This window comes from Camelus ferus, chromosome 17, assembly GCF_009834535.1.
Source record: "Camelus ferus isolate YT-003-E chromosome 17, BCGSAC_Cfer_1.0, whole genome shotgun sequence".
Lineage (NCBI taxonomy): Eukaryota > Metazoa > Chordata > Mammalia > Artiodactyla > Camelidae > Camelus > Camelus ferus.
The window spans coordinates 26,082,282-26,104,425 of NC_045712.1; the positions used below are offsets into that span (position 1 = coordinate 26,082,282).

Sequence of the window (22,144 nt, forward strand, 5' to 3'; positions counted from 1 at the left end):
TTTTACCCCTACTTTCAGATGTAGAAGCCAAGGCTCAGATACCATAAACTGACCAGCCAAGATCATTAGCAAGTTGATCATAAAGTGTGGATAATAAAGTGGTGTCTGGGTGTCCACAGGCCTGAAGAAAAGCTTGTGATGCTATCAGAGGTTGTCCTGGGACTGCTTGACCCAAGCTCCAAGAGGCCTGTCTACTGTGGGGTCAGAGCCCAGGCAACTGGCCGGTGAGTTAGGCCAGGGGCAGCACACAGAGTCCCAACAGGCACTGGAAAGGCCCCAGAGCCAAGTACTCCCGAGGGCTCCCTTTTCTGCTTTCTCTGCTCTACTCAGCATGCAGGCCTGTGGCTCTCCAGCCAGGCTCTCCCTTGCTTCCCAGGTTCTGTCCTTGCCCTGAGCTGTCTCAGAGGCAGACCCTAGGTCCACTACAGAGACTGACACTTTCTCAGGACAGTGTCCTGGGGAGCGGGTGGCTCGCAGGTATAGAAACAGGCAGCCTGGGAATTAACTGCTCTCTTGAGCATGAACGCTCGTTAAAATAACTGGACCAAAAACAGTGGCCTCATGGGGGAGGCATTATGGAAGCTTGGGTGAGGGTAGATGAAACATAGCCCACTTCCCCAACCCTTTCTGTCCAGCAGAGGCTCATGAACACTTCTAAGGCAAAATAGAAACTGATGGTGGTAGATACTAAATATGCTGGGAGAACTGGACCAGGAGGCTGGCATGTAGAGGTGGTTAAGTGACCAACAGTTCTCAGGAGATGGGTAGGGGACTGGAGTGGCTTAGAACAGTGGCCTCTTTGGGCAGAGAAGAGGGAAGTATTCCTGTTAGGGCTGAGTCCGTCACAGTAGGTAGAGGGTATCAGAGGGCAGAAGGTGTGAATGAGGGGGTCTGGGCTAGGAGCAGGCTGTCCTCTAGAGGAATCTGGGGGAGTTTGGGTATGTACCTTCTTCTGGAAAGAGAGAAAAAAAAACCTTTTAAATAATAAACCTGTCAAGAGTACATGAAATCTACTGTTTCATTAGAAATAGCAGTTGGTATCCTACCCGTGTTCATTTTCATCAGACCCACTGCTGTCAGGTTAAACATGTGACCTACCTGTGTTACTTGGCATCCATAGTTGTAAGCACTTCTGAGAACTGGCCCCATTGTGTCTGTGTCTGTCTGAGGTTGGTGATGTGGTAGTCTGTGCACAATGATGACTATATGCTGGGTAGTGAGTAGGAGGTTGGGGCTGAATACCTGTCAGGGCTCTGGGGCCTCCTTTTCTCTACCATGGTCTCTGTATTTCTCTTGCTTTTGAGGGTCTCTGCTCTTGACCTTTTCTACCCACCATCATTTGCTGTTGGCAGCTGTTTCCCAGTTACTGGCTGCCTATGGGTTTGGTTGCCATGGTAACTCCCAGTGGTGCAGCTGGACAGGCTTGAATGAAGGCAGTATTAGGAGGGTAAAGGTAGAAGATGTGGGACTCAGGCCCCTTATATTCTCTTGCTCCAGGGCCCTATTCTTTTGCCAGCTCAACTGGGCATTCATGTAGGCCCTTGGGACTCCCCTTGCTACTGAAGGGTTTCCCAGAAGGGGCAGAGATGGATCCCTACTCTAGGGACCAGGTGCAAGGGGATGGAAGTCAAGTTGGGCCTAGAGACAGGATTTCCATCCTTACTCTGAGGCTGGTCTGTGGAGACAGATGAGGAGCAGCTATGGGGTCCCTGCTTTCTGTGGCCCTCATTCTCTTCAGGTCCAGGGATGTCATTGAATGCCATGTGTGCTATATGGATGGATGGTCAAGCTGTGGGGCATCTGAGAACAAGCCAGGAGGACTAGCCTGTTTCTGGCAGAGACTGACGGGTTCCTTGGAGTGGCTGGGAGATGCTGCGCCCTACTCTGTTGTCAGCCCTGGAGTAGCCTCCCTCTACCCTATTTTGTAATTGAAGTCGGAGTCCTAACTGTACAGGTGCCTGTCCACCTTTAAAACATACAGGGGAGAAATGGGCAAACTGGGAAGTGAAGTTATGCAACTTGGGAAGTTTGGAAATGAAAGACATTTCCAAAGGGTTAGTGGTAGGATTGCTTGAAGCAGGTCAGATTCCAGGTGTGGCAGTGGGAATCTCACCCCAGTTTCCTGGGTATGGGCTGACTCCTGGAACACTTGGAAGGGTCAGTCTACCAAATAGCAGAAAAGAGTAGAGGAACCCTGATCCCCAGCCCCTCACTACCTGTCCTTAGTAAAGTCTTCATATTGTGAGATCAGAAGCGCAGCTTTGAAACAAAGGATCCTAGTTTTGAGACTGAAGTCAGGAGAGCAGTTTCACAGGCTTTTCTTGCTGTGTGGAAATTTATCATTCATTTGTTCATTTATTCAGTAAATCTTCTTCAAAAGTATGCAGTAAGGACTTAGCAGGGAACAAGCTGGAAACTAGCCCTCCCCTCACAAAATTGATGGCCCAGTACTCTTCCAAGGAGTCAAGAAACTTGTCCAGGGAGACACTTCGGAATTACAAGCCTGCCTGGCCTAGAGCGCTGAGCACAATTCCCAGCAGCACAGAGCTCCTGGGTGTGTGCCAAGCCAATACAAGAGGTCCTAGTGAGGATTTTAATTAATACTGAGTAATTACCAGGTGGTGTTTAACCACCCCAAATGCATTTCAGGTTCCCAAGGCTACATCTAGTCACTTTCCGGCTGAGTCCAGCAAAGAGAGGGATGACTCTGTTCTATGCCCACTGGGCCTTTGGTCAGCGCCCAGTCTGTGGCATTGACATCCTTGGAAGGTTTCCACCTTTTTCTATCCCCTTCCAATCTGGTGTGGGTGAAGGGGCACCTTGGGAAATAGCATGGCCTCTCCACTTTACCTTTGTCCCCTCCCCAGGGGCAAAGGATAACATTGCCTGTGGTCTGCTCAACTCCATTAAGCAGTGCTGGCCCAGGGCCCAGGGCAGAGTGTGGGGAGAGAAGGAGCGTGCAGACCTAGTCCTGGGAGTCCTGATGAGGATGCTCAAGAGGAGAAACAAACACAGTGGTCGTTCTTGTTCTGAACCTTACTCCCTTTTCTCAAGGAACATGTTTGAGCTCTTCCAGGCTTATTTGTCTGCCTGTGGCTACCAAATTACTATATCATTGAAACTCCTACTATCTACAAGGCCTTCCCCCTTTTACATCTCTCAGACATCCTGCCAGACTTTTGAGGATCCTATGGTCATGCCACCATTCTGCCCAGCTTCCAGGGTGGTTCTGTCTTTATCAGGCCTTTGCTCTTGCTGTCCTCTATGCCCAGATGGCTTTCCTCTAGATCCTCCTGTGGTCGGATGCCGCTCAGGCCTCGGAGTCAGCTTGAATGTCATCCCTAAAGTGGGCCCTCTTGCTCTCCACCATAGCCGGAACCACACTGAGATGGTAATGTGTAGTCCTTCTGGCTTTTGGTTGTGTCCCTGGCATCTAGTAAGTGCTAGCAAACAGGAGGATCTTAGAATGTGTTCAAAGAAGAAATGAAAGGTGAGAGGGACTAACGACTCCCCTTCGCGGGTAGACCGCTCTTTCCAGCGCCTTGACCCAGTGCTACCTTGGGCAGCCAGTCTGGCGGCCCACTGGCGCACGCGCACTGAGGGCCGGCGCTCGGCGGGGGCGCGCACGCCCGCGGCCCCGTGCGTCACAACCCGGGCTCCCGCCCCGCCCGTCCCGCTCGACCGCTCGTCGGTGCCCGCGGTGGCGGCGGCTGCCCAGTGACAGCGGCGGCGGCATCAGGCCGGCCGGAGTAGCGTAGGGTGGTGCGGCCCAGAAACGCACACCCGGCAAAAGGGCGGCGCGGCGCGAGGGAGGCCCGACCCGGGTCGCGCTTGAGGAGACCTCGCGGGCGCCGGGCGAGAGGCCGGCGTGAGGGAGTGCCCAGGCAGTGGCCGCCGGCGGCCAGGACCCGCCTGTCCTCGCGGCCACCGCCGGCATGAGCCACATCCAGATCCCGCCCGGGCTCACGGAGCTGCTGCAGGGCTACACCGTGGAGGTGCTGCGGCAGCAGCCGCCCGACCTCGTCGACTTCGCGGTGGACTACTTCACCCGCCTGCGCGAGGCCCGCTCCCAAGCCTCCACCCCGCCCGCCGCCCCTCCTTCCGGCTCCCAGGGTCTAGAAGAGCCCAGCCCTGGCCTTGTCGCCGACGCGGTCGCGGACAGCGAGTCGGAGGACGACGAGGACTTGGACGGTAGGCGGCGGGCTGGGCCGAGGTTCGCGGTGGGGGGGCGGAGGGAGCGGTGCCGGGGGTCTCTAAAGGTCCAGAGGGGGCTGCGGGGGCCCAGGCCAGCAACCCTGGGCCAGGACCTGGAGCCCTCGAGCGAGTTTGCGGGATTCCGCGAGCACCCGGCGTGAGCCCCGCGTGCGCCACTTCCAAACTGAGCTCCGCGGTCCTGCGAGCCCTGGAGCGCATCGAGCGTATTGTCAGATTCAGCCGTGAGGGAAACGTGCGCGCTTTTGGCCCGCGTGGTGGCGCGGAGCCCGAGGGGCGTGGAGCCCGCCGGCGTCTCGCCTCTGCTGGAGACCCTTCGCCCAGTTTCGTTCCGAAGAGAAGAGCATTCACATCTACTGACTCGTATTTCGTAACCAGGACGGTAACTTTGGAAATAATTCATTTTGTGAAAAGTTATTGTGAAAAACTTTAAGCACAGACAAAAATCGAGAGAAAAGGTGAAGTGAACCCCCGTATGCCATCGCCCACATCCCACAGTTGAAATATCTGTCATAAATATTTAAGCGATACCTTTTTTTTTCTTCTTTGCTGAGGTATTTTCAATCAAATCCCAGCATTTCACCCTTGACACTTGAATATTCATTTCTTAACATATGCATCCTGGGAATGAATATATATATATATGTATACATATTTATTTAATTTGGCTAAATGATTGGATCAGATTTGGTGAGGAGAAACAACTGTGTTTTTTAGCTAATGGGGTGCAGGAAAAAAGATAGTAACACTTTCTACATCTGATTTAAGCGAGGTTTTCAAAAAGCAATTCCGTTTTCCTTAGTTGCTTAAACATAGGCTTTGTCAATTTCACAATAGAATTACCCTACTTTTGTACAGCCAAAATTTAACAAAACAATAAAAACATTCAAGAGACAAAGAGACTTAGTGTTATTAGATCATACTGAAGACAAAACAAAGCAAAACAAACCACCTAGTTCTGAGTTGAATCCACATTTAAGTCAGGCTGGTAAGGAGTTAATTATTGGTGATTGCTGTTGGAAGTTGTAAGCTTCAGCGATCTGGACAACTTCCTTAAGTTTATTCTTGCTAAGAATGGAAATTGCTCTTCCCTGTTTCCCTTGACTTAATGTACATTAAATTACGGGTTTTTTCACCTTAACCCTGGAAATGAGAAGTATTTTCAGATCTCTGCCACAGATTTGCTTTGTGGTCTAAGCCAACTTGTGGAACCTGTTTGATTTCAGATTTACTTATCTTTAAAATGGGGATAGTGATAACAATCTTTCAGGGATAAATGTGTTTTTAAAAGCTTTATTTCAGGAGTGAGTCCTACATTTGTTCCACTGTCATAACTATAAATCACAAAGCTGTAACCTGCTTTGTGACAATTTTTATTTACACAAAGCATTAGTATTTTAGCAGTTAGTCTGGGGTAAGTAAAATGGAATTTACAAGTTTTGTGCAAGTTTTGTGTTATGTCTTCATTCTTTGTCATCTTTAATATCTTTTTCAAAATTGAGTTGACTTCAGTCTTTATAACCCTGTGCATTGTTTTATTGGTATTTAAATATTTTTATATCTCTTAAGTGGCTGTGTTATGTATAATTATAGAAATCAACACAAGGTGAACTTGCATTTACAGATAATAGACTAAAAATACACTGCACACAGTGAGATACCACTTCACACCCATTAGGATGGCTATTGTGAAAAAAAAATTCAGAAAATAGAAAGTGTTAGTGAGGATTTAGAGGAGTTGGAACCCTTGCTCATCGCTGGTGAATATATAAAATGATCTGGCTGCTGTGGAAAACAGTTTGGTGGTTCCTCAAAAAGTTAAACATAAAATTACCATGTGATCAAGCAATTCCACTGCTATGTATAAAGCCAAAAGAATTGAAAGCAGAGAGTCAGATACTTGTATGCCAGTGTTCATTGCAGCATTATTCTGTATAGCTAAAAGACAGAAACAACCCTGAGTGTCCCATTGACGATGAATGGATAAACAAAATGTAGTATACACATACAATGGAACACTATCCTTAAAAAGGAAAAAAATTCTAATAACGTGGATGAACCTTGACAATATTATCCTAGTGCAGTATGCTAGGACACAAAAGGACAAATACTTTTATGATTCCACTTATATGAGGAACCTAGAATGGGCACATTTATAGAGATAGAAAGTAGAGTAGAGCTTACAAGGGGCTGGGAGAGTGGATGGTGGGGAGTTACTGTTTAATGGGGGCAGAGTTTCTGTTTGGGAGGATGACAAAGTTCTGAAATTGGATCGGGGGTGATAGTTGCACAACACTGTGAATGTACGTAATGCCATGAATTGTACATTGAAATGGTTAAAATAACTTTTATGTATATGTTACCACAATTTTAAAAAAGACAAGAAAAGAAATAACATTGCATATCCAGTGATTAGGAACATTAGGATAATAAGCCTATAGTACCTAAAATTAAAAATAGAATATGTAGTGTTAGAGCTGTATGTATCAAAGAGACTTTGTTTAGTAAGGTCCTAACCACCAATTCAGTTTATAAAATTGTATGCTATTAGAAACACTCAAAAACTTTATTAACTGTTATTGATTTGTTTTAATAACAGTTTTGGTGTCAAACAGCACACCAAGTGTGAAGTATTTAATGAGTATTTAATTCTTGGGAAAGCCTGAAGAGTTCACACTTATTAATAAGATACTCTAAGTACATCCTCTTAAGAACAATAAATTGACATCCAGACTTGATTCACTTCTGTAATTACCATAAAACATTTATACTTGTGGGTCTCCTAGCATTTTTTGTTTGGTAATAACTGTATGGAGATATAATTCATGTACCATAGAATTTACCCATTTAAAGTATATAATTGAGTAGTTTTAGTATATTTACGTATATGTGCAACCATCACCATAATCAATTTTAGAACATTTTCATCACCCCAGAAAGAAACCCCATGTACTTTAACCATCAACTGCTGATACCCCCATTCCACTCAGTCCCAGGCAACCACTTATGTGCTTTCTGTCTCTGTGGATTTGCTTATCCTGGCCATTTTATATAAGTGGAATCATAAAATATGTGGGTTTTTTGCTTCTAGCTTCTTTTCACTTAGCCTAATGTTTTCAAAGTTCATCAATATTATAGCATTTATTAGTACTTACTCCTTTTTATTGCTGAATTCTGTTCCATTGTATGGATCTACCACATTTTTTTATCCATTCAAAAGTTGATGGACATTTAGGTTGTTTCCACTTTTTGACTATTATGAATAATGCTTCTGTGAACATTCATGTGTACAAGTTTTTGTGTGGACATTACCTTTATCTTTGGTATGTACCTAGGACTAGAATTGTTGCAACGTATGGTGACTCTTATATTTAATCTTTTGAGAAGCTGCCAGACTGTTTTCCAAAAGTGGCTGCATCATTTTACATTCTAACCATCAGTGTATTGAGGGTTCTGGTTCCTCCACGTCCTTGTCAACACTTATTATCTTTTTTTATAGTCAACCTAGTGGGTAGAAAGTAATACCTCACTGTAGTTTTGCTTTGTAGTTCACTAATGATATTGAGCATCTTTCCATGTGTTTGTGGGTTGTTTGTGTATCTTTGGAGAAATGTCTGTTCAAGTCCTTTGCCCATTTTTAAATTGGTTTATGTATTTATTATTGAGTTGTAAGAGTTCTTTGTAAATTCTAAACAAGTCCTTTATCAGCTATATGACTTTATTTTCTCTCATTTAATGGGTTATCGTTTCACTTTTTTGATATTGTCTTTTAAGCACAAAAGTTTTTAATTTTGATGAAGTCCAAGGTATCATTTTCTTTTGTTGTTTGTGCTTAAGTGTCATATTTAAGAAACCATTGCCAAATCCAAGGTCATGAAGATTAACCTCTATGTTTTCTTCTAAGAGGTGTTGTTTTTTTTTTTTTTTTTTTTGTAGTTTTAGCTCTTACATTTAAGTCATGGTACTTTTTTCTTTTTGTTTAAGAAGTGTGGTACTTCATTCTCTTACATGTGAATATCTAGTTGTTCCAGCACCACTTATTAAAAAGACTTATTTCACTGTTTAATTCTTTTGGTACTATTGTTGAAAATGAATTGATTGTAAATGTGAGAGTCTCTTTTGGACTCTCAATTCTATTCCATTCATCTGTGTATCTGTCCATATGCCACTACTACACTGTTTGATTCCTGTAGATTTGTAGTAGTTTTGGAATGAAGTATGAATTCTCCAACTTTGTTCTTTTTGAAAATTGTTTTGGCTATTTACATTTCCTTTGCATTTCTATATGAATTTTAGGATTAGCTTGTCAATTTCTATAAAGATGCCAACTGGGATTTTGATTGGAATTGCATTGACTTTGTAGATTAATTTGGAGAGTATAGCCTCCTAACAATGTTAAGTCCTCTGACCTATGAATATGGGATGTCTTTCCATTTATTTAGATCTTCTGTAATTACTAAATTAAAGAACAGTGTTTTATAGTTTTCAGAGTATAGGTTTTGCATTTCTTTTATTAAATTTATTCCTGAGTGATTTATTTCTTTGATGTGATTGTAAAGAGAATTGTTTCCTTAATTTCATTTTCAGATTGCTCATTGCAAGTGTATAGAAATACATTTAATTTTTAAAATACTGATCTTGTGTCTTGCATCCTTGCTGAGCTTGTTAATTAGATCTATAGTTTTTAGTGGATTCCTTAGGATATTTGTCCCACATTGCATGAATTGGTGCAAATTGCATGAGTTGGTCCAAATTGAATTAGCTGAACTTTTTTGGAAGTTGCTTAATAATAATATTCCTGCAGTTCACATATCTGGATCTCTCAGCAGGATTTTGGCACTGTTGAGCCAACCCCTTTGAAACTCTCTCCTTCCTTGGCATTTGTGTCTTCATTCCCTTGGGCCTTCATCCACCACTTGGCATCCTCTCTGCCCTTTAAATGCTTTTTGATGATCCCAAGAATTTAGTTTGTTACCATTTCTCCCTCAGTGAGAAATTATCTTCCTAAGCATTTTTTACTTCCTTCAACTTGAACCTTTAAAATCAGAACTACAGTTCAAAACTTGCTCTGCTAAGGCACACACCTATTTATGCTCATCTTCCCAGCTGCTCATCTCTCATTCGTCTCAAACTCATGATGCCTAAAACTGATGTCATTAACTTACTTGTCAGACTGCTGTTTCCTTTAATTTCTTAAGAAACCCAAAAATCAGTCGCTTTTTCTCTCTCTCGTTTTATCATTATTGTTTTTTTAATTGAAGTATAGTTGATTTACAATGTTGTGTTAGATTCTAATGTGCAGCATAGTGATTCAGTTACACATACATATCCTTTTTCATCATAGGCTATTACAAGATATTGAATGTAGTTCCTTGTGCTATACATTAGGACCTTGTTTATCTATTTTATATATAGTAGATTGAACCTCTCTCTCTCATTTTGATCTCCCATTTTCTCCTTTCACACTAGCCTTGCCTTGAGTTACTTTTTTATTGCTTCTTAACTGGTTGCAGTTGAGCATCTGTAGCTCTTCCACTCATTTCTCCTCCACCCCATCTATTCTCTACACCATTACCAAAATCACCTCCCCCCCTTTGAAAAATTATGGTAAAATATACATAATGTAAAATTTACCTTTTAACCATTTTTAAGTGTACAGTTCAGTGGCATTAAGTACATTAACAATGTTGTGCAATCACCTTTCTTTTTCAGTTAAGTAAACTTATTTTGAAGTATACATGCAAAAAGGTGCACAAATCGTAAATGTGCAGCTTAATTATTATAAAGTGGACAGATAGCCTGCGTATCCCATCAACTAGATCAGGAAACATCAGCTGAGACCACCTTCACATCAGGAGCATACGTTTTGCATAATTGTAACCATAAATACAGTTTTGCAGTTAGGACAGCTGGCATTTATTAAGCCCTTATTCTGTATTAGTCTCAGTGTTCAGTGGTTTATTTCCATTATCTAATTGAATCCTTCCTGTCTTTTAAGGTAGGAATTGTAATTATCTCCATTTCATAGATGAGGAAATTGAGGCCTAGAGATTACCCAAGATCACATAATAAATAGGATTTGACTTACTATACTGTTCATATTATTTCATGCCTGAATTGCCTTTTTTTTTTTTGCCTTACTCATTTTTTACAGAAAAGGCTGTACACATTTAAAAATTTCTCTGCATAGATGTCACAATGAATTTTTTATTGTGGTAGAATATATGTAAAATTTACTCTGTTACCATTTTAAAGTATACAATTGAGGGACATTGAGTACATTCATTATTTTGTATAACCATCACCACTATTTTGTTCTTTTTCAAGATTGTTTTGGGTTTTTGGGACTCCTTGCAATTCCATATGAATTTTAGGATTAGCTTTTCCACTTCTGCAAAAGGGCCTGTTTTTTAAAAATTCCATCTTCAGATTGTTGATTGTGAATGTATACAACTACGACTGATTTTTTTGTGTTGATCTTGTACCCTGCAACTTGTGGATTCTTTAGAACTTTCTGTATATAAGATTGTGTAATTTGTAAATAATTTTATTTGTTCCTTTTCAATTTTAATGCCTTTTATTTACCTTGCCTAATTGCTCTGTAGGACTTCCGGTACTATGCTGAATAAAGATGACTAAAGCAGGCATCCTTGTCTTGTTACTGATCTAGGCAGAAAGTTTTCAGTCTTCTACCATTAAGTAAGATGTTAATTGTGTGCTTTTCATAAATGCTCTTACCATGTTGAGGAAATTCTCTTTAACTCCTAGTTTGTTGAGTGTTTTTATTACAAGAGTGTTGGATTTTGTCAGCTGCTTTTTCTGCATCAGTTAAGATCATCTTGTGAATTTTTTCCCTTTCATTCTATTAATGTGGCTTATTACATTAATTGATTTTTGTATGTTGAACCCACCTTGCATTTTGGGATAGATTCCACTTGGTTGTGATGTGAGGTATAATCCTTTTAATATGCTGCTGGATTTAGTTGGCTAGTATTTTGTTATCATAATTGCATTTTGTAAATTAACATACTACTTAAGAAAAACTCCTTGTGGTAAAGGTACTAAAACTTGGGATCTTTTTCAAACAAGGATCCACAGTCAAGTTACTGACTTTCACAGTCCTTCTGAGATTATGAAATAGATTAGTTTCATCAGTGCTGAGCCAGGAATCAAGGTTGAAGTCATCATTGCAGATGCTTAAATCAACTATTTTAATAAATTACCAGTTATTGAAAAGTAGCCATTTGTATAAAAAAGTTCATACTAGCAAGTTTTTGCTACTGTGAACATTTGTGTATGAAATTTTATGCAAGCTTTTTTCTCAGCTTTATTGAGATATAATTGACATATAACATTGTATTAGTTTGCAGTATGTGACATAACAATTTCATATATGTATATGCTGTGAAATGATTACCACAGTAAGTTTAGTTAATATTCATCACCTCAAAGGAGTTTTTTTCTTGTGATGAGAACTTTTAAGATTTATTCTTCAAGCAATTTTCAAATATACAGTACAGTATTGCTAACTATAGTCACTATGATGTACATTACATCCCCAAAATTTTGCTCTTGAGGAAATATCTACTGTATGTATCTAGGAGTAGAACTGCTGTGTTGTATGATAATTCTATGTTTAATATTTTGAGGAACTGTCAGATTCTTTTCCAGAGTGACTGCACAGTTTTACATTTCTACCAGGAATGTATGAGGGTTCCAGTTTCTCCACATCCTCTCTAACACTTGTTATTGTCTTTAAAAATTTGTCATTGAGTGAAATTCGTGTAACATAAAATTCACCATTTTAAAGTGAACAATTTAGTAACATTTAGTACATTGACAGTGTTGTGCAGCAACTCTATCTAATTTTAAAATATTTCCATCACTCCAAAGTGAGAACTCTCACTAAATAGTTTCTCCCCATTCCCCTCACCCCGCCCCCATCCCTGGCAGCCACCAATCTGCATTCTGCATACATGGAATTGCTTATTCTGGTCATTTCATATAAATAGAATCATACAAAATGCGATCTTTTGTGTCTGGCTCGTTTCACTTGGCATAATATTTTCAAGGTTCATCTATGTTGTAGCATGTATCAGTACTTCATCCTTTGCATTGCTGAATAATATTGCTATTGTATGTATATAAGACAATTTGTTTATCCATTACAGTTAATGGACATTTGGGCCATTTCCATCTTTTGGCTATTGTGGTATATACTTCAGAGTGGAATTGTGGGGTCGTATGGCAATTCTATGTTTAGCTTTTTGAGGAGATGCCAAGCTGTTTTCCATAGTGGCTCAACCATTTTATCTTCTTGCCAGTGTACTTAGATTTCAGTTTCTTCATGTCCTTGCCCACACTCATCTTTTTGATTATGACTGTCCTAGTGGGTGTGAAGTAGTATCTTAGTGTGGTTTTGATTTGCATTTCCGTAATGACTGATAATGTTGAACATCACTTCATGTGCTTGTTGTCCGTTGGTATATCTTCTTTGGAGAAGTATCTCTTCAGGCCCTTAGTTTGTTTTTTAATTGGGTTATTTGTCTTTTTGTAGTTGAAATGTAAGAGTTCTTTATATATTTGGATACTAGTTGCTTACCTGATACATGATTTGCAAATATTTTCTTCCATTGTGTGAGTTGTCTTTTTAAATTCTTGAAGTACACAAATTTTAAATTTTGAGAAAGTCCAGTTTATCTATTTTTTTATTTTGTTGCTGTGCTTTGGGTTTCATACCCAGTCTGCTTTTTCTCTGTCACTACCCTAGCTCTCTTCTTTTCCTTAGACAACCATAGAAGTTTCTTGTCTCACATGCCTTGCCCTCTCCAGTCCATTCTCCACCCAGTAGCCGGCGAGATTTTTAAAAAGTGGAGATCATGTCATATTACTCTTCGGCTCAAATCCTTTCATTGTAAGTGAAATCCACATATCATCTGTGGTCTACACAATCCTGCAAGATATGTTCTGTATTTTTCTCTCTGCCTTCTCTCTTTAGCCCTACTCCTCCTTGTCTGCTAAGCTTGTTTCTACACTTGCCAGGCTCTTTCTCTCCCTAAGTGGCCTGTGATTACTATTGGCCGCTCCTGAATCTTTCTCCCCAGGCTCTGACCAGCTGGCGCCTCTTCTTCCTTTAGGCCTCAGCTTCAGAAAGGGTTTTCCAATCTTGCCCTGCCTAGAATGGGTCCCTCTGTTGTTGGGGTTCAGTAGTACCCCAGGTGGTTACATTAGAGCTCTGTTAATGATCTAGAATTCTTACTTGTTTTTCTGTTTCTCTCTTACTGGGATAGAAACTCTAGGAGGATGGGATATTTTCTTTCTCTTTGCTTTGTCGCCAGTACTTAGCATACTGGCCTATAGAGGGTACTTAAAAAGATCTTGTTGAGTAAATGAGTGAAATTATGAATGAGGAGCTGATTTTAGAAACAGATATAGAGTACACTGTGGGAGCACAGAGATGGGAGCTAACGAAGGAACTGGTTGGTCAGTGGTGTTGGAAGGGGTGGAGAGGTCAAATTGGTTAAGGTCAGTGTTGAAGTGGTTGGACCCAGTTGTAATTCTCAGGGATAGAGGTTCCAGTGGGCTTGTGGTGGAAGAAGTCAGGTGCCAGTGGTTCAGGGAGTTGGGGTGTGTGTGTGAGATGAGGGCTGTAGAAAATTTAGAGAAGGATGGGGAGTACATTTTGAAGTAGTGAAGAAAGGACTCATGGTAGCTTGAAGGAGAGATATGGGTGTGAGGGAAGGTCTTTGGTTTTGTTTTACTAGGTTGGAGTCACCGTTAGCATGTTCACAAGCAGAGAGAAGGGAGCCGTTGAAGAGGTAGCAGCTGATGGAGCAAGGTTCTAGAATGAGTGGCGGAATTAGGACGGAGAGAAAAAGTAGGAACATCTCATATACAGAAACTGGAGAGGAGTATTATTTGTCTTAGCCATTATTTAAAGGGTAGTTCAAGGTTTTACTTCTTTGTGCCCTTGATGAAAGGCCTTGTCTTTTACTTGCTTGAATCTCATAGAGATGAATATGTAAGCTAAGGAAACATGATTTCTTTGAAAGAGGTTACTGATTTTTTTCTAGCTTTTCTATTTGCCATTTTGAATGCCATAGATATGTGAAAAAGAACCAAATGTGTTTTTAAAGGTTTCTATAATTTAGACTGTTTAGGGAGATTTCTTTTTAAAAAATATGAACTTTTCCATTAAAAAAATCTTTTACCTAAAAGTGAAGGAAAGGCAGCTTTTATTGGTAACTATTTTAAGTCTGAAAACTCTTCAGTATCTGATGAAAGATAATAAGCTATTTCTGGGTGATTTTATTTGTTGAAATTTTTTATTTGTTGCTCTTATAAACTTCTTAGTTACTCTCTCAAAATAAATGAAAGAAATTTAAAGATGTCACTATGATAAAAATATGGAAAGTAATTGTAATAATGATTGAATCACTTAAATTTTTATATTGTGGTTTCTGGAGATAGATAATTTAAAATCAACAGTTAAGTGATTGAATTATCTTTGGATTGGTTTTTTGATGGAGATATTTAATTGAGAATGTAGAAGATTTCCTACTTTTTCTTCAGCTCTGCTTTTGATACTTACTGTTAAAATATTTTCAGTTTTGTCCAAAAGAGTGGTGTCTCTCCACATAATAAAAGCCATTTATGACAAACCTACAGTCAGCATCATACTCAGTGGTGAAAAGCTGAAAGCATTTCTTCTAAGATCAGGAGCAAGACAAGAGTGCTCACTCTCACCACTTCTATTCAAACTGTTGGAAGTTCTAGCCACACCAATCAGACAAGAAGAAATAAAAGGAATTGAAATTGGAAAGGAAGAAGTAAAACTGTCACTGTTTGCAGATGATATGATACTATATAGAGAAAACCCAAAAGATGCCACCAAAAACCTATTAGAACTCATCAATGAATTCACTAAAGTTGCAAAATACAAAATTAATATACAGAAATCTGTATAGTGTTTCTATACACTAACAATGAACTATCAGAAAGAGAAATTAAGAAAACAATCCCATTTACCATTGCATCAAAAGAAATAAATCTAACCTAGGAGGTAAAAGACCTGTACTTGGAAAACTATAAGACACTGATGAAAGAAATTGAAGATGACACAAACAAATAGAAAGATATATTGTGTGCATGGATTGGAAGAATTAATATTGTTAAAATGACTACACTACCCAAGGCAATCTACAGATTCAGTGCAATCCGTATCAAAATACCAATGGTATTTTTCACAGAATGAGAACACATAATTCTAAAATTTGAGTGGAAACGCAAAAGTCCCCATAGAGTCCAAAAGAAAAGACAACAAATAACAAGTGTTGGCCTGGATGTGGAGAAGAGGAACCCTCGTGTTCTGTTGGTGGAAATGTAAATTTGTGCAGACATTATGGAAAACAGTATGGAGGTTTCTCAAGAAATTAAAAATAGAGCTACCATAAAATCCAGCAGTTCCACTTTTGGGTATTTTTTCCAAAGAAAACGAAAACACTGATTCAAAAAGATAAATGCATCCCTATGATCATTGCAACATTGTTTACAATAACAAGATAAGGAGGCAACCTAATTGCCCACTGGTAGGTCAATGGATAAAGAAAATGTGATATATACTTAAATGGAATATTAGCTAAAAAAGAGGATGAAATCTTGCCATTTATGACAACATGGATGGACCTAGAGGGTATTATGCTGAATGAAATAAGTCAGAGAAAGACAAATACTGCATGATTTCACATACATGTGGAGTCTAAAAAGCAAAACAAGTGAACAAACATATTAAAACAGAAACTGGGGAGGGGATAGCTCAGTGGTAGAGTGCCTGCCTAGCATGCACAAAGTCCTCGGTTCAATCCCCAGTACCTCCACTTAAATAATAAGTCAGTAAATAAACCTAATTATCTCCTCCCCTAGAAAAAATAAAAATAAATTTTAAAAATTAAAAAATTAAACAGAAACAGAATCATAGATACAGAGAACAAACTGATGGTTGCTAGAGAGGGTTAAATCAGGAACTGGGTGAAATAGGTGAGGGATATTAAGGTATACAGTCTTCTAGTAATAAAATAAGTCAGTCATAGGGCTGTAATGTACAGCATAGGGAAGATAGTAATATTGCAATAATTTTTTATGGTGACAGATGGTAACTAGATTTATTGTGGTGATCATTTTGTAATGTATAAAAATACCAAATTACCATGTTGTACACCTGAAACTAATATAATGTTGTAAGTCAGTTATACTTCAAATAAAAAATATAAAAACGTGGTCTCTGAGGACTATTTTTTTTTTCTGTTTTGTTTTCCTTTTTTCTTTTTCTTTCTTTCTTTCTTTTGTTTTTCTTTGCTTCCTAGGACTATTCTTGCATATTGTATCTTCACAGTGTGTTTTTCTCATGTATTTTTTCTTGTTTAGTGTAAAATTTAGTGTACAACTCATTGGAATTTTTTTTAAAAAGGTAGGCAGTTTCAGACTGGTAGCTAAAACTTTTAGCTTGTATTATTTCTTTTTCATTTGAAGTTCCACTTAAATGAGCTTAAGGTCCAAAAATAGACAGCTTCAGTTTTTCTTAGTTCAAGCCCTGATATCTGCCTGGGAATTTGTTAGCAACAGTTTTTAAAATGTGATACCCACAAGATATTGTGTGTGAAGACAGTGGCTAATGATGTATAAATTTGGATAAAGATTTTTTGGGTAAACTGGTGCCTGGAGAATTATTGTTCAGTTTACAGTGTTATAACTAAACACTTGTCTTTTGAGGCATCCACTATTTTTTTAAAAGTAAAATTATGATTAGAGGAGAATTTGCTTCATGCTGTAAATAGATATATTTATCACTTTTTGTTATGTTCTTGATGGCTCTTTTGGGAAAGATTATTGAGGCTTTTTTGTTTGGTGATTCCATGATCATTAACAGGGCAGGTGATTTGTTTTGCCATTACCAGGCCAAGTATCCAATGCTTAACTAATGGGTTGGTTTCTCAGCTCACGAAAGAGAAGCCCCATCTGGTTGGCAATGCTCCAGGGATTTTTCCCTAGCAATCCATAGATAATTCTCAGAGTATGGTTAAATTTAATGTATACCAAATTTTAGAAATGGTGTGTAAGTCTAGTAGATGAGTCATGTCTGAAGTGCTAATAGGTGAAAATGGGATTTAGTGCCCCTAAAATGAGTGGTCTTGCATATCTTTTTTTTTTTTAATGTTTGTCTTTATTTTTGTAAGTTGGCAAGGGAATTTTCACAGTTTGTTGCATAATGAAGAATGTATCTGGCCTTGTCCCAGATTCTTGGCACAGAGCTAAAACTCTTAGACTTTTCCAAGTGATAGTAGTGTTTTTGTTATTCATAAGCCTCTTTGGATCACACCTCAGTTTATATTAATGAGATGATTCAAGATGGGGCCTGGTCACCTAGAAAGACCAACCATGTAACTAGAAGATTGTGGCTTTGAACCAGTCTGACCTCAGGGAAAAGGTAGGGAGCTGGAGACTGAGTTTAATCTTGTGGCCCGTGATTCAGTCAATCATACCTGTGGAATGAAATAAAAATTCTGAACACCAAAATTTGGTGGCGCTTCCTGGTTGTTGAATATATTTATATGCTGCAAGGTTGATGCTGTGAGGAGAGGGCATGGAAACTCTGTATTCAGATCCCTTCCAGGCCTTGCCTTATGTGTTTCTTTATTTGGCTAGCCCTGATTTGTATCTTTTATAATAAAACTGTCATTTTAAGTATAGCACTTTCTAAAGTTCTGTGAGTTGTTTTACCAAATCAAACCTGAGGAGTTGTGGGAACCTCTGAATTTGTAGCCAGTTGGTCAGATATGTTGGTGACCTGGGGACCCCCAAAGTGCAGCTGGCAACTGAAGTAAGGGCAGTCTTGTTGGGGATCATATCCTTTAACCATGGAGTCTGATGCTATTCTGGGTGGTCAGCATCAGAATTGTACTGAATATACCAGTTGGTATCAAATAGTTTTATATTCCTGTTATAATTCTGCTTAAATTGGTAGCCAGATATGAGTTGATGAAATGATATACCCAAGAAAGGAGATACGGCTTTTAGTCCTTTCCAGCCTGGTAATAGGAAATCATTCATTCAGTCCATTTACATTTAGTGTCTATGTACGACAAGGTCTGTACAAGGTAAATGGTGGCAGGAAAGTCCTTATTCCTACTAGGAGCTTTTAATGTGATGTAGTAGACACATGGAATTTTTGTGTGCTGTGATAGAGATGGAGTGCTCAGCTCTTGGAATGGAGCTGTCTTCTCTGACAGGACATTGAGGCTGGGTTGGAGATGGGTACTTAAGGAACAGAGAGATGGCCAGCGTACTAGTGTGCATGGAGACAGGTTGTTGTGAGTGGCAGTGGTTATTTCAGAATAAGTGATTGTGTTTACTGGCTGGATGTATGTATTAGGGCAGTACTTTTGCAAAGCACCACATAAAGAACTATTTCAAATGACTTTAATTGGATATTCTAGTGAGGTATATTCTAAAAATAACAAGAACTTAAAAAATCTCAGTTTTCAGAAATCATACTGCTTGTCTTATGATTCCGAGACTGTTGTGTGGGCATTATGGGATAAAGAAAATGAGTAATTATGCTATTGAATACTGGGATTTGCTGGCATTGAAGAAAGAATATACATTAGGTTGAGTAAAAGCATTATGGTTCTGTTTAAATTGGAAATACTGACTAACTTCAGGAACAATGAATACCCCTACCATGCAAATTGTGTTCTCTGCCATTTTTATCTAAAAAGAAACAGTGTTCCTTGAAGAAATTGCTAATTCCTGTTCTGGAGCTAAACATGTAACAAGATTGGAAAATCTACCAGAAGTCAAGGACATCATAAAAGACTGCTAAGATCATGTCAAAAGGAATTTGGAGAAACCTGAAGAGGTTCCCATAATCCAAAGGTAGCATAACAGGAGCATCAAATAAGAACAAAACGGCAATGGACTAAAACACCAAATATAGTTAAACCTTGAGAATCCTTATACTGATTTTTAAAAAAGACTTCATTGTTCATCTTTGGAGGATGCTAGAGAACCAACTTATTATTCTGAAAACACGCAAATAAAAGGAAAGACTCAAGCATTTATCCTGCCTTTCCTGAACAAACTATTCTACAGAGTAACCTAAGAGTTAATGAGGGAAAGTTTCTCTAGCTTGTGCATGAAGAAGGAATGATAGAATTAGAACGATGCCATTTGCAACCCCAGTGAATTAATGGATTTAGCCTAGGCAATGATCAACATGAACATCAGCATCATAAATGAGAGACCAATCAGCCTTATGTGCCTTCTAATGGAAAACACATCAACAGCTATGAAATAGTTTGTGCACCTTCTTAAACTGAAGAGTGCCAATGAAATAGATGTTACAGGACTTAAGAAAAGCAACAGTCGGGTAATTTTTCTTCTAAAATATATTTTTAAAGTATAAAAGGAAGAAATTTGTATAATTCTAAAAGTTAAGAATCCTGGGGCATCATAAACACACATGTGACTTGGGTCTGTATCTTATTGCATGATTCAAATATACTATCATGGTGTGTGATACCCATTTAATTACATACTAGTCTGTGGCTTGTGGCTTGTGTTCTAATTATACCATGAAATTTTGTTTGTAATAAAATGAAAATGGCTTAATTTTTCTAATCTGTTTTTTGTTTGGTTACAAAGTTTAAGTTTTTTTTTTTTAAATCAGTCACTGAGGCCATTTTTTTCTCTCTGCTCTAATCCAAGCATTCAGTAGGTATCGTGAGTGCCAACTGACATTCTATCAGTTTAAAATAGTTCTGTAACCACACACTTTGGGAAATGTTGCTGTGGATTGGGGACCCATTAAAAAGCTTTATAAAAGAGAGAGGCGTTATCATGTTTGTACCCTAGGCGAGCAGTGTGGAGAACTGGTCCAAACCAGTGTGAGAATGGATGCTAGGAGACTCCATTGGAATCCGTTGTGTTGATACAAGTGAATGGTGATTAGGGTCTGAACTGAACCAAATGAAAGAGTTAGTGTTAGGAGCTATCAGGAATGTTATAAAAAGAAATATTTTCCTTGAGTTGAGTCACAACTTCTAAGATGTGTTTCTCCGTTTTTCAGGTCCAGAAAGCAGATTTAAATGCACCCATATGATTAGTCCCTTGACAACGGACTCATGTTAATTAAAATCATTGGAAACTGACTTATACAGGAATTAAGTAGACCTAGGTTTATATCCTTGCTCTGTCATAGCACAGACTTTCAGCATTTTCATTCTTAAAAAGGGAAATTCTTGACTACTTTTTTTAAGCACCTTTATTGTAATATGGTTCCTGTACTGTAAACTACACATATTTCAGATGTATACTTTGATGAATTTTGATAGAAGTATACACCAATGAAACCACTACCACAATCAAGATAGTTAACATTTCCATCATTCCCCAAGAGGTACAATTTTTGAATTCCCAGTTTATCCCTCCCCACTCCCTTTAACCCCCAGTAACCATCAGTTTGTTCTCTATTGACTGCTTTTCAAAGGTGGGGAAAATTAAAGATGTTATATGCTATATACCTTAGTGTCTGGTATAATAACTTTAGTTGACTGGGCAACCTTTTCTACTGATTCTGAACTCATATCCCCGAAAACCAGGGAACCTGCCACACACACACACACACACACACACACAAATCTTTAGGAATCTGGATTATCAATAAGAACTTTGATTAAAAAGCACAGGATTAGAACTATCGAAATAGCAGTGGCCAAAGAGGGTTGGAGGTAGGCAGGAGAAGTTGTTTCCCTAGCTCTGGGAAAGCCTGATGCAAAATTTATCTTTACTCTTTCTATAGCAGAGAATGATTCTTCAGGGCCTGGACCATTTGTGTTCCCAGAGCTGGAATTTCTGCCCCTGGGTAGGCAATGCTCTGTGCCACCCCGTCTCCCCTACTCCCTACTTTTGACCTTGCCACAGTCAGGTCCTGTTTTGGGGGTCCTGGGAGGTGTTCTGTCTCTTCCTGTGAGGCGTAGGTTACATTAGACTAAACAGTCCACCCTTGACTTACTGTTATAGTCCCTATGTTTAAGACATCACAGGGAATAATTTAAACTGATGGGTTGATGCTGCTCTTGAGGTAGGGAGCCTGGAGGAGCAGGGGCTACGGAGAAGGTGACTGGCTCCATTCTGGACCAGCTGAGTTTCAGATCCAGCCCATGGAGCTGGAATTCCAGTTGGCATTTAGTGGGAGTGTGAGTCTATAAAGTGCAAAGGTCTTGAGTCAAGCTCATTTTTCATGTTTCTTCATTACATATACCTTCCCTTCTGCCTAGAATGCTGTCCTCCCCCCTTGTTTGTCTGAAGTGAACTACAACTTGTCTTTTATCAACCAGTTCAAAGGTTTTTTTTCCTGCAAAGCAGCAACCCTGTAAGGAAGGTACTATTATTATACTGGTTTTTTAGATGAGGAAATTGAGATGTAGAGGTTAAATAACTTATTCAAGGTCACACCACTAGTAAGTAAAGTGACACTGGACACTCAGTAAGTACTTATTGTATGAGTAAAGTGTTCACGTTGGTCATCTCTCCACAGGGGGTTCAGGGAAACAGGTTTTTCCTTTTAGGCTAATATTTCTGGTGAAACAAAAGGCAATCCCCAAATGTTCTCTTTTCTCTGTTTCTATTACCATTGTCTTGGTTCAGGCCCTTCTGATCTCTTGTCAAGACTAGAGTAGTGGGCCCATTATTGGTCTCCTCCTCTGTGTCTTATTTCCTTGGTGATGCTATTACTGGAGTCATCTTTCCAAGATGCATATGTGACCCTGTTACCCACTTGCAGAAGATCCTTCATTGACTCCCCAGTGCCTGTAGCATTTCCTAATCCAGTCAAAAGAATGAACTCTTCTTCTGCCCTCAGTCTGGAATATTCTAG

General features: G+C 39.5%; 1 protein-coding gene across 2 annotated transcripts in view; it reads left to right on the forward strand.

Annotated features, from left to right (window-relative positions):
• The first annotated feature begins 3,640 nt into the window (after positions 1-3,640).
• Positions 3,641-22,144, forward strand: part of PRKAR2A (protein kinase cAMP-dependent type II regulatory subunit alpha) — a 93,142-nt gene continuing 74,638 nt past the window's right edge. Inside the window, exon 1 of one of the 2 annotated variants that reach the window (XM_032458556.1) lies at positions 3,641-4,191. In XM_032458556.1, coding sequence (XP_032314447.1) covers positions 3,936-4,191 — 256 coding nt within the window. In that variant the 5' untranslated portion in view covers positions 3,641-3,935. The remainder of the gene's footprint in view (positions 4,192-22,144) is intronic. The other variant, XM_032458555.1, reaches the window with a different exon arrangement.